Source organism: Rhamphochromis longiceps, linkage group LG4, assembly GCF_057381845.1.
Source record: "Rhamphochromis longiceps isolate RC_006_pf linkage group LG4, R_longiceps_female_GT1.1, whole genome shotgun sequence".
In the NCBI taxonomy this organism is placed as follows: domain Eukaryota; kingdom Metazoa; phylum Chordata; class Actinopteri; order Cichliformes; family Cichlidae; genus Rhamphochromis; species Rhamphochromis longiceps.
In genome coordinates this window covers 23,355,754-23,368,206 of record NC_140560.1, presented here as the reverse complement: position 1 = coordinate 23,368,206, position 12,453 = coordinate 23,355,754, and the positions used below count along the sequence as shown (strand labels likewise).

The window sequence follows — 12,453 nt, the reverse complement described above, 5'->3', positions numbered from 1 at the left end:
CCATCAAAGACTCGGTGCTGTTTCCTGCAGAATATTGCAAGTAAACTTGACAAGTTTGGGATCAAGTTTTGGGTGGCTTGCGACCTAAAATCCAAGTACATTTGCAATGTCTTCCCATATCTTGGCAAGGACCCCAATCGTCTTACTGATTTTTAACCTTGTATGCTGGAAAACCAGCAAGCCCTGGTCCCTGGTCACAAGACCTCAGGGACCTGCTGGGGCGATAAGGCAGAAGAAGATCACTGATGTAAGTTGGAGCTACACCGTGCAGGGCCCTATAGGTCATGATTATAATCTTAAAATGAACCCTGAACTTGACATGATGTCAGACTTAAAATGACATTGACGCCATAGCCGCATTAACGCAGCAAATCTACGTTAGCTGGTTACCGTGGATCTCCCCATGCGTGGAGCTGGACGCCGCTAAACAATAACAAGCTAACCGCTTACGCCATTAAGTTAAAATGACATTATGGCGTTAACGTCATTTTAAAGAGATTAATGCTGACAGCACTAATAAAAATACATTTAGATTGATTCAAGGACTCATATCTTTAGAGTAAAACAGGTGTCAATATGAGCAAAGTGAACCAGGTTAGCTGTTTACCTAAGTCCTCTGCAGAATTCTCCAACACAGCTCAACTGTTTTTCACAAACTGTGAGTAAACAACATGAAGGCCTGTGCCTTGTCTGGATAATTATTTGGTATTTGTTTTCATGCAGGAGCCAAACATTTTTCCTCAACATTTGGAATCTGCTTCAGCGTCTGACACAACAGATGGCAAAGACAGGGTAAGAAAGGAAGTCAGAAAAAATATTTTTAAACTGGTTGAAGATCCAGTGATTTACAATGATTTTATCTGCAGACAAACATTTTGTCTCCATAATGCTGCATTAAGAGGAGCAATAAATAATGAAGCTAACAAATGCAAACTGCTTCAAATTTGTTTAATATACATATCTGAAATGCACCTTCATCAAGTGAATATGAAATATTAAGAGTATAGGTAGGCCTGGCTGATGTTTTGGCCTTGTTTTAGATGCAGGACCACAACATTTTTCCATTTCAGTTGGAGTCTGCTTCAGCAGTTGACAGAGGCAGTGACACAGTAAGAAGGAATATTGATGTTTCTCCTCAAGTCATTTTGTTATGCCGATATTATTTGTGTATATAAAACACATGTTTGTTTGTCTTTTCAGAGTAACGAACCAATTCGCTCCTGGGCAACAGTGACACAAGGACAAAGTCCAACCACATTTACAATGTTTTACTGTCAAGAGTGTAAAAACTTCATGGGAAACAATCCTGATTCTTGTTGTTCTCACTGTGCCTCAGTGTTCAATAAAGCAAGCAGCATTCAAAATGGAAACTTCTTTCTGTACTCATCCCTGAAAGACCTTCTGAAAGGTATCCTTGAGAACCACAGCACTGAGTTGTTACCTAAAACAGTTAAAGATGAGCATGATAACATCAAAGATGTGATGGATGGGATGATGTACCAGAATCTCCTCAGAGAGGGTAAACTAGCTGCAGATGATCTCACACTGACATGGAATTTTGATGAAGTACCAATTTTTAGCACCACCAGATACTCAATTTGGCCCCTTCAGTTTGTTATTAATGAACTTCCTTACACACAAAGACAGGAAAATATGATAGTTGCTGGATTTTGGTTTGGCCAAGGAAAACCTCATATGAACACATTTCTGAAACCATTTGTGGATGAATGTTGTGATTTAGCCCAAAATCCATTTCAGTGGAGAGACAGCAGAGGCACTCTTCATTCATCAAAAGTCTTCTGCTTGGTTTGCTCCTCTGACGCTGTGGCGAGGCCACTTCTCCGGAATTGCAAACAATTCAATGGAGAATATGGTTGTGACTGGTGTTTACACCCTGGCACAGTGGTACCAAAGGGCTCTGGATCTGTGAGGTCATACCGATATGATGAAACTAAACAAGCATCAAGATCAAAGAATATGTTTGTTGAAAATGCAAGAGAGGCTGAAAGCTCCCATGAAAACACCTCAGAGTGTGGAGTAAAAGGAATGTCCTTACTTTCCAGACTTCCTTTGTTTGACATTGTGTTTGGATTTGTACCAGAATATATGCACTCAGTTTTAGTTGGTGTGACTAAGCAACTTATTGGATTGTGGCTGAACTCAGAGAACTCCATGAAAGACTGGTATGTAGGTCAACAGATTTCACAGATGGACTCTTATCTCCGAATGTTAAAGCCTCCATCAGAAATGAGCAGATCTCTACAGTCACTGAAGGGTCGGGACACTTGGAAAGCATCTGAGTGGCGAGCTTTCCTTTTATTTTATGCTGTTAGTGTCCTACCAGGCATCCTTCAGCCTTCATTTCTCCAACATTTTTTTTGTTTGTCGATCAGCATTCACATTCTGCTACAAGAATCCGTCTCCCAAAATGACCTTCAGCTGGCCCATGAGAACTTAGTACTCTTTGTTAGAAACATGGAAGAACTCTATGGTGAAGAAAACGTTTCATTCAACTGCCATCAGTTGATCCACTTAGCTGACTGTGTGCGTAACTGGGGGCCTCTCTGGGCAACATCAGCATTCAGTTTTGAGAGGAACAGTGCAAATTTAAGGGCACTGCTTAGCAACATAAACTACAATCCTCAAAAAATTCAAGACAAGTTTCTCTATTGGCAGCTTCTGCCGAGTCACCTTCGCTCCCTTGTTTCTAACGGAAATTCTCCGTTAGCCAGCATTTCACCAGTAAATGAAACCACTGATTGTTACAATCTGCTTGGAAATTCACGGCATCTGGATATCACAGGATCCATAAAACTAGCAATAGAAGAGCTCTTAAATCGACCTGTTTCATTCAGATCAGTGGAAGCCTTTGACAGCTTCATCAACAGAAATACTGTTTACTCTGTAAACCATGAAGAGACAAGAGACTGTGTCATAAAACTCAAGAATGGCTGCTATGGAGAAATACAGTTCATCGTCAGGTTTAAAGAGAACTGTGTTTGCACATCCAACTGTGTGTGCTCGGCTATTTCAGTCATTGTGGTCCAGCTGTTTTATATCAAACGTGATGCAGAGGACAGCAGGATGATTCCTGACAGTGCATCAAGGACTATCTTTGTGGAAGTGGAAAGGACAACTCAGCCCAAAGCCTTCTTCTTGAGGGATGTTAGGTGTAAATGCATGGATGTGAATGGTTGGCTGGTGACTTTACCAAACTCATATGAAAGATATTAAAGTTCCAGCACAGCTAAGGTGCTTTCTCTGTCTTGTATATCATGGCACATGGCTGTTTTTACTACAGTGAAAATCTTGGAAAAATGAACGATGATGAAGTTTTTTCAAAGGAGTTTGGAGTCATTTTGTTCATATGTGTGCGAGATCTGTGGCTTACGTTTTCTTTTGGTGTGACAGTGTGGACATAATGTAGTCAGTGTAATGTAGGATTATATCACTCAGTACTGTATGTGTATTATCTGTATATGGAGGAAATTATGGAGTGATTGGTAAACAGCTAAAAGCTTGCCTTTCCCAACTTTGTATTCACTACGTATTTATCATACATGTCAGTTTACCTCTATTCAAAATGAAATGCAAATTATTGTGACACATAAACATTTCGTGAATTAACGCTAAAAATCCGGGGTGAGTGGATCAATGTGGTTTACTGCATCCTGATACAGATTGCTATTACTGAGATAACAGATCATAAAGCTTCATATTACCTCATATTATTGTGTAATGGCTGATGAGACTTATTCTGTTTAATGTTGCAATGTGTGCAAGTCTATTGAATATAATACAGATTGATTTGCTCAAGAATGTTTGTATCCTGCTACATAAAAATGATTATAATTAGTCTTATTACTTTAAATATGCCTGAAAAATCTGTTTGGCCTCCTTCTTCACTCTGGATTTGTGCTGCTATTCAGAGTCAATTCAAATTTTAGTGTCGTTCCTTAAAAAAAAAAGAAAAAAGGATGTGTAAATACAGTAAATGATGTTTAGAGATTTTTGAAAAATAAACATGACCACTGTTCATATGTGGCTTTATTACCTTATCATAGGCCAGAATTAAATATCTAAGTAGGACCCTTGTGTTACGATTCGGTGTTGTCAGTGTTTTGTTTTAGGCGTGACTGTTATGTGTTTCCTGCTTTACTTTGAAAGTCTGTCTTATCTCAGTGTGTTCAATTTACGCTTCCTTGTCTCGTCAGTTCTGATTTGCCCCAGCTGTGTTTCCCTCCTGTTGTCCATTCCCTGATTGCTCCTTCTATGTATTTAATAATAATAATAATAATAATAATGGATACTTTATTGATCCCCATGGGGAAATTACTTGTTTTTCTCTGCATTTGACCCATTCACTCAGTGAAGCAGTGGGCAGCCCACTAAGCAGGCGCCCGGGGAGCAGTGTGTAGGGACGGTACCTTGCTCAGGGGTACCTCAGGGTAGCCGTTAAGTGGATTCGAACCGCCGACCTTCCGATCATGGGGCGACCACTTTACCTACTGAGCTATCCCTGCTATTTAAGCCCTGTGTTTCAGTTTGTCATGGTCGCGATCTTCCCTCCCCCGGTTGTAAATAGTTTGGTGTTTTGATGTAAATAAATGTCCTATTTTGCTTTGAAGTAAATAGCTGTCGATGCTTTCGTTTTGGGATTTTGGTGGAGAACCGTAGTAGTTTTTTTTGTTTTGTTTTTTTTCCCCCTATTTTTATTTTTTCTGTGTTGCACGCCGGTTGCCTAGGCCAGGGTGTAACAAAATGGCGGCTCGTCCGGGATACGCTGGAGGGTCCGAGGGGCCCGTCCGGCCTTCGTCTGTCTTCGCTGGAGGGTCCGAGGGACCGCTCCAGCCTTCGTCCGCCTTCGCTGGAGGGTCCGAGGGACCGCTCCAGCCTTCCGTTTCCACTGGAGGATCCAAGGGGCCCATCCAGCCATCAGCGTCACCTGCAGAACAGCAGCCGGTGCCGTATGCGCTGGGCATGAATCAAACATTTTCTTTGGGGTTACATGTTTTAAATGTTTGATTTTTGGGTGAGGGGAACTGTTACGATTCGGTGTTGTCAGTGTTTTGTTTTAGGCGTGACTGTTATGTGTTTCCTGCTTTACTTTGAAAGTCTGTCTTATCTCAGTGTGTTCAGTTTACGCTTCCTTGTCTTGTCAGTTCTGATTTGCCCCAGCTGTGTTTCCCTCCTGTTGTCCATTCCCTGAGTGCTCCTTCTATGTATTTAAGCCCTGTGTTTCAGTTTGTCATGGTCGCGATCTTCCCCCCCGGTTGTAAACAGTTTGGTGTTTTGATGTAAATAAATGTCCTATTTTGCTTTGATGTAAATAGCTGTCGATGCTTTCGTTTTGGGATTTTGGTGGAGAACCGTAGTAGTTTTTTTTTCCTTATTTTTTTTTTTTTCTGTGTTGCACGCCGGTTGCCTAGGCTGGGGTGGAACACTTGTTTAATACCATGTTAAACATGTTTACTGGGTCATGAACCATCGGTGAAGCAAACAACAGAAAAGAAGCTCGTATATAGACTTATGCCGTAAGTTGACCTAAAACTAAAAAGAAAAAACAATCTGACATTTTAAATTAAATCAAACATCGTTTAAAAGACACACATGGCAGTGTGGGAGAAAAAACTGAACACTGAATGCTACAAGTGCACAAATATGAAATCAGCGTGGTGCTGCAGTGAACGCATCAATTCACACAATATTACAGAAATACTTTTTATATAAATGTCTTATATTGTTTCTTGGTCCCATCAATTTCTTATTCTTCAGTCATTTCTGAAACAAAGTCCACACTGAATGCCTGCTGTGCATCTGTGGTTGTGTGAAGCTACATTAATGTAACAGCATGCCAGAGTGTAAACAGAGATCTTTGTCTATACGTTGAAACAAGGTTGTGCCTGAAAATTGCTACTTTTATGTGACATTTTATGTGAATATGTGACAAATGATGTTAGAATTATAATTAATTATAGAAAAAACAGTTTAAACCTTGGTGGGCAATGAGCTTAGAAGGATTATCTAGAAAATGACTTCAGGAAATGGTCGTGTTATAAAGTTGTTTTACAATCTGGACCAGTACAGACTTGCTCCTGACAGTTAAACTGTCCTGGGGGCACAAACCGTTTGTCCTTGGCTTGGTTTCAAGACTCTAGGAAAGGAATGCTGAATGTACAGTGGGGCAAAAAAGTATTTAGTCAGCCACCGATTGTGCAAGTTCCCCCACTTAAAATGATGACAGAGGTCAGTAATTTGCACCAGAGGTACACTTCAACTGTGAGAGACAGAATGTGAAGAAAAAATCCATGAATTCACATGGTAGGATTTGTAAAGGATTTATTCGTAAATCAGGGTGGAAAATAAGTATTTGGTCACCTCAAACAAGGAAAATCTCTGGCTCTCACAGACCTGTAACGTCTTCTGTAAGAAGCTTTTCTGTCCCCCACTCGTTACCTGTATGAATGGCACCTGTTTGAACTCATCATCTGTATAAAAGACACCTGTCCACAGCCTCAAACAGTCAGACTCCAAACTCCGCCATGGCCAAGACCAAAGAGCTTTCGTAGGACACCAGGAAAAGTATTGTAGACCTGCACCAGACTGGGAAGAGTGAATCTACAATAGGCAAGCAGCTTGGTGTGAAAAAATCAACAGTGGGAGCAATCATCAGAAAATGGAAGACATACAAGACCACTGATAATCTCCCTCGATCTGGGGCTCCACGCAAGATCTCATCCCGTGGGGTCAAAATGATCATGAGAACGGTGAGCAAAGATCCCAGAACCACACGGGGGGACCTGGTGAATGACCTGCAGAGAGCTGGGACCAAAGTAACAAAGGTCAACATCAGTAACACACTACAACGGCAGGGAATCAAATCCCGCAGTGCCAGACGTGTTCCGCTGCTGAAGCCAGTGCATGTCCAGGCCCGTCTGAAGTTTGCCAGAGAGCACATGGATGATACAGCAGAGGATTGGGAGAATGTCATGTGGTCAGATGAAACCAAAGTAGAACTTTTTGGTATAAACTCAACTCGTCGTGTTTGGAGGAAGAAGAATACTGAGTTGCATCCCAAGAACACCATACCTACTGTGAAGCATGGGGGTGGAAACATCATGCTATGGGGCTGTTTTTCTGCCAAGGGGACAGGACGACTGATCCGCGTTAAGGACAGAATGAATGGGGCCATGTATCGTGAGATTTTGAGCCAAAACCTCCTTCCATCAGTGAGAACTTTGAAGATGAGACGAGGCTGGGTCTTCCAACATGACAATGATCCAAAACACACCGCCCGGGCAACAAAGGAGTGGCTCCGTAAGAAGCATTTGAAAGTCCTGGAGTGGCCTAGCCAGTCTCCAGACCTCAACCCCATAGAAAATCTGTGGCGGGAGTTGAAAGTCCGTGTTGCTCGGCGACAGCCCCAAAACATCACTGCTCTCGAGAAGATCTGCATGGAGGAATGGGCCAAAATACCAGCTACTGTGTGTGCAAACCTGGTAAAGACCTATAGTAAACGTTTGACCTCTGTTATTGCCAACAAAGGTTATGTTACAAAGTATTGAGTTGTATTTTTGTTATTGACCAAATACTTATTTTCCACCCTGATTTACGAATAAATTCTTTACAAATCCTACCATGTGGATTCATGGATTTTTTTTTTCACATTCTGTCTCTCACAGTTGAAGTGTACCTCTGGTGCAAATTACTGACCTCTGTCATCATTTTAGGTGGGGGAACTTGCACAATCGGTGGCTGACTAAATACTTTTTTGCCCGACTGTATGTAAATAACCTCTGGAGAATATAATCTGGAAATTGCATAAAGGGAAACACAAAATGAACCAAAAAGTAATAACATCCCACAGCCGTGTTTCACACCTGTTGGTAGTGGGGCATTTTGGCTTCTGCTGCATCTTTTTAGTCTGTGCTGGAGATTCACCAACCCTAAAGAAGTCCAAATACACCACTGATCACTGGATCTCAACAGCATTAATGCAAAACATGTGTTTCCATTTCTTGTCTTACTTCTTTTTCCTGTCCAGAGACCGATGTGTGGCAGCAGAAAGGGCCACTCTCTCTTTGGGGCACTTAGCTTTCTCCTGTAGGAGTGAATGTAGTTTATAGTTTATGAAAAAATAATCAGAATACTGAAGATGTCAGAGATTGTATCTTTTTTCCTTTTCATAAGTCATTAAAACCAAATACTAAAACACTTTGATATGACTCAGAGAACTGAAAACTCAGCATAGATAAAGAAGGAAACAATGTACAAATTGGTAACTATAGCCCAAAAGGCTGATTGTGTTCATCTGCGCGTAATGTTTTCAGTGAGACAAATGTTTTGTCACTCATCCAAGTGACTTCTTCAGTCTCAACAGACTGCAGGTTTTCCCAAACAGTACATTTGGGATTTACTTACCTTGATGATTAAGCATGCATCTGGTAGTTAAAGCCCTTGAAGAAAAAAAAATGCAATGAATAAATCATACACACTTAAATATTGTATTTTGACCACAACTAAATTGTCTGACTGTCTGTATAAAACTGAACTTACAGCTATAAGCAGTTGATATTAAATATATGCATCACTAAAACATGACAGATAACAAAGCCAGAGTAATTAGGTACACAACTGTTTTTAAGTGTTTTCAATTTAGCTTCTTTTGACTTACATTTAACTATAGCTACTTATTTTTTCCTTCATTGACAATCAGCTGTTGACACAAATTATTTTGGCGAGTGGCAACAGTCAAACCAACAGCACTGTGATGTTTTTGTTCGTGAATATGTAGACACGCTGGTGCGAATGTCTTACTATACAGGCTGGTTCTTTAGATACAAGGGGAGAGTGCGCGAGTCAGAAACCCAGGGCACATAGATGATGTAAGTCTCATCAGAAACAGCTTATTTCCAAACCAGGGAGGAAGAATGAAAAACAATTCTAAAAACAAGCAATAAAATGTTGTCAAGGTACTAAAATCCCCAGAAATAAATAATCCCAATTTCAAAAAAACATATAAAACACAATGTTCTATGCTCGCTAAACTCCCACCCTGTCCCACAATGTAACTGTCCCACAACAAAGGATAAATGTTTGTTAGGTGTTCACAAGCAGGACCGAAATTCCTCCTTCAGAGCAGGGTCCAGACCAGCCTCGTCCCAGGCAGAAGAGGAGAACCCTCCTATCCCCATCTCATTCTGGAGTCCATTGCTCCACCGCGGCTCCCCTCACATCATCACACTGTAAACAAAAAAACAGGGGCCAGAACCCTTCTCCCAGAAGCTGGCCTGGCTAATAGCCATGGTGACCCTCTCACAATACGGCTCTACTCGGTGAGCAACAGTTCATTCATGTGAATTTTCAAAGCTAATTCAAGGACCATCGTGTGGTTAGCAGCATTGACTAAAGTCTTAGTGGTGAAAGGTTTGCATTAAAAGAGTAAAAACTCCAGTTAGGGCATGACTTTAAATACATTAAAGGCAGGGTGCGTCTGAAGACTGCTGCATTTATGAATATGTGACTAAAATAATGTTAGAACTGTAATTAATTATCTATAAAAAACAAAAAATGTTTAAAGTTTTGCGGACACTGAGCTAAGAAAGAATGACTACAATGTTTACTGGTACTATACTGGTACAATAATTACTGGACAAGTACAAACTTGCCCCTTACAATTAATGTAACAGCATGCCAGTGTGTAAACAAAGATCTTTATTTATACGTCGAAAGCAGGTTGTGTCTGAAGACTGTTACTTTTATTAATATGTGATGTGGAGCAGGGAAATTATTTTACTGCTATTGTTAAATAATTGTCATCATTACCATTGCATTAATAATATAATCTGGAGTTTATATTGCATTCAGGGGTTGAACAGTGTGTGTCTTTCAGAAAGGCTAAAAGTAATAGGACAGGAAACAGGCTTGGAGAGTTTTGCAGAAGTGGAAGTTATTTTGAGCAGCACGCTAAGACGAGGCTTTAACAATGTAACAGATAGCTTTAAGAAGGCCTTAAGATGTTATGCATACAGTTATTATGTTGACCTTGTATTTCAGGTGCAGTTATGACTATTTCATACACAATGCATATCTGTGCTTATTAAAGAGTTGGAGCTCGGTCAATTAATTGGGGGTCGGAAGCTTTGTTCGGCGCGATGTTCGGACAATCTATTGTGCAAGTGACTTGGAGCCATAGAAGGAATTGCAATACATGCTTACAAAACACTTATATATCAGATCATTTTATATTAAGCTTTTAAGTAGAGGTTCTTGGTTAAAACATTTATTTAGTAGAAGACATACATATAGTCTCAGTGAGCCTCTGGTCTGGTAAAAGGTCAGAAGTGCAACAGGTGAATTGAGAAAGAGCATGTGAGGTCGTGACACACACACACATGAGTTAAATTTATTTAGAGGAGAGATTAGTTATGTCTGGTTGTAACTGCAAAAGTGTCTCGGTAAAAGAGGAACCGTCCTTGTTGTCTCGGCAAGAAAGAGGAACAATTTACTTTAAGACAAGAACGGAAAGTACCAGCCATGAAAATAGAAGATGATCTTCTGGGTGAAAAGCCATTGTGGTGTTGATCTGATCTATGTATAAAATGTATCTGTGACGCATGAAGGGGCGTCAATAAATCAAACCCTGATGCTATAAAATATCTGTTCATGCTTTGATTAAGGTGGAGATCACTTGCTGTCGGCGTACAGAGTGTTCTTCCCACACGTGTGTATTCATTAAAATCATTGTTTGACCAAGACCTTCTGGACCATGGGTGGTTTGTACTCTCCTTCCTCAATTTTGAACCTTAACATTTGGGGGCTTCGTCCGGTGGTTGAGGAGGGAGGATTGGAGGTTCAAAACCAGGCAATGGGTGTGTTATAATAGATGTTTTACAATCTGTACCGGTACAGACTTGCTCCTGACGGTTAAGCTGTCCTGAGGCACAAACATGTTGTCTTTGGCTTGGCTTCAAGACTCTAGGAAAGGAGTAATGAATGTATGTAAATAACTTTTGAGGACAATCATTTAGAAATAACATCAAGTGAAATTTAGAATCAATTAAAAGTAATAATGAAGTAATATCGTATTTGTTGGTAGTGGGGCATTTTGGCTTCTGCTGCATCTTCCTAGTCTATGCTGGAGACTCACCAACTCCAGTACCACATACACCACTAATCACTCGATCTAAAAAGCATTGCCATAAAAACATGTGTTTCCCTTTAATTTCTTACTTCTTTTTCCTGTCCAGAGACCTCTGTGTGGCAGCAGAAAGAGCCACTCTCTCTTTGGGGTACTTAGCTTTCTCCTGGAGGAGCGAATATAGTTTATGTCTGTGGGGGTTCTCAGCCATCCAGGTCATCGTAGTCTAAGGACCTTGGAAAGAAAAACGTCTGGACTTGAAGATGTTTCACCTCTCATTCCTGGGTCAAATGGTGGAGAGTCCCAGATTCAAGCCCTATTGGAGTATCCCCTAAAATGGACATGGACCCCCTATTGATCCTCTACCTAATCACATGAGCCAAGGTGTGAAAACAGGTGTTGGTCACAATCAGCCAAAGTTTCGGGTGAACTCATTGTGAAACCAAGCCCCACCCTATCATGTGATCTCCTGAGGTCAGAAGAACCAGGATGTGCATAGGCACGGGATCTAGAAACTGGATCATAGATGGCAGACAATTGGTGTCGTAAGCCACCGCCTCTGTTCAAAGAGGGTAAACAGAGGGTAAAGCAGAGGGTAAACAGAGGCGGTGGCTTACGACACGGTCTACAACTGTCTGCCATCTATAATCCAGTTTTGATTCCCTTTACACCCATGGGGGACACTCCCATTGCTCTTAAATCTGGGACTCTGAAGAAGCTTCTCGGATGAGAGGTGAAATGTCTTCAAGTAACTTAAAGAAGTCCAGATGCTTTTCTTTCTAAGCTCCTTAGACTTTATAATTTATGAGAACATATTCATAATACTGAAAAAAGTCTTAGATTGTCAAAAATGAATATCTTATCTGACGATTGCTTTGGTGAAAAGGTGCTATATATTACAAACAATGTATTAATAACAACAAGATGACAGTGCTTTATAGACTGTTTTTGTGGAAGTGGAAAGGGCAAATTAACTCAAAGCCTTTTTCTAGAAGGGTGTTAGGTGTAAATGTGTCTGTGAATGTCCTGTGACACTATTATCCCCTCTCTCTTTTAATAATGTCAAAGATAATAGTGTCTTTGACACTATTGGACCTACAGTTTTAACCATTATTAAAACCATCCCAGCCGATCTTAACCATACCATAGTGAACCCATTTCTCAAAAAAAAACAAAAAAAAAACAAAACAAACATCTCAATGCAACAGTGTTCTCAAATTTTAAACCAATCTCTAAACTCTCCTTCCTGTCCAAAATCCTGTCTTCCTTCAGTTCCAGGCTCTACTGGAAATTAACGATATCTCAGAAACATT

The 12,453-nt window shown here is 40.6% G+C and overlaps 1 protein-coding gene across 1 annotated transcript; it reads left to right on the top strand.

Annotated features, from left to right (window-relative positions):
- Window positions 1–576: 576 nt before the first annotated feature.
- On the top strand, window positions 577–4,246 carry LOC146671619 (uncharacterized). The gene is made up of 4 exons (XM_085405353.1): window positions 577–594; window positions 724–792; window positions 1,041–1,109; window positions 1,201–4,246. Exons 1-4 carry the CDS (start codon window positions 577–579, stop codon window positions 3,232–3,234), a joined length of 2,190 nt encoding a protein of 729 aa, XP_085261479.1. The 3' UTR covers window positions 3,235–4,246.
- Window positions 4,247–12,453: the final 8,207 nt, after the last annotated feature.

What these genes read in the sequence shown, in the direction of transcription:
- LOC146671619 (XM_085405353.1), top strand. An exon ending in CAACAGATGGCAAAGACAGG is followed by an intron (nt 793 to 1,040) that starts GTAAGAAAGGAA and finishes GCCTTGTTTTAG; the next exon opens with ATGCAGGACCACAACATTTT. An exon ending in TTGACAGAGGCAGTGACACA is followed by an intron (nt 1,110 to 1,200) that starts GTAAGAAGGAAT and finishes TTGTCTTTTCAG; the next exon opens with AGTAACGAACCAATTCGCTC.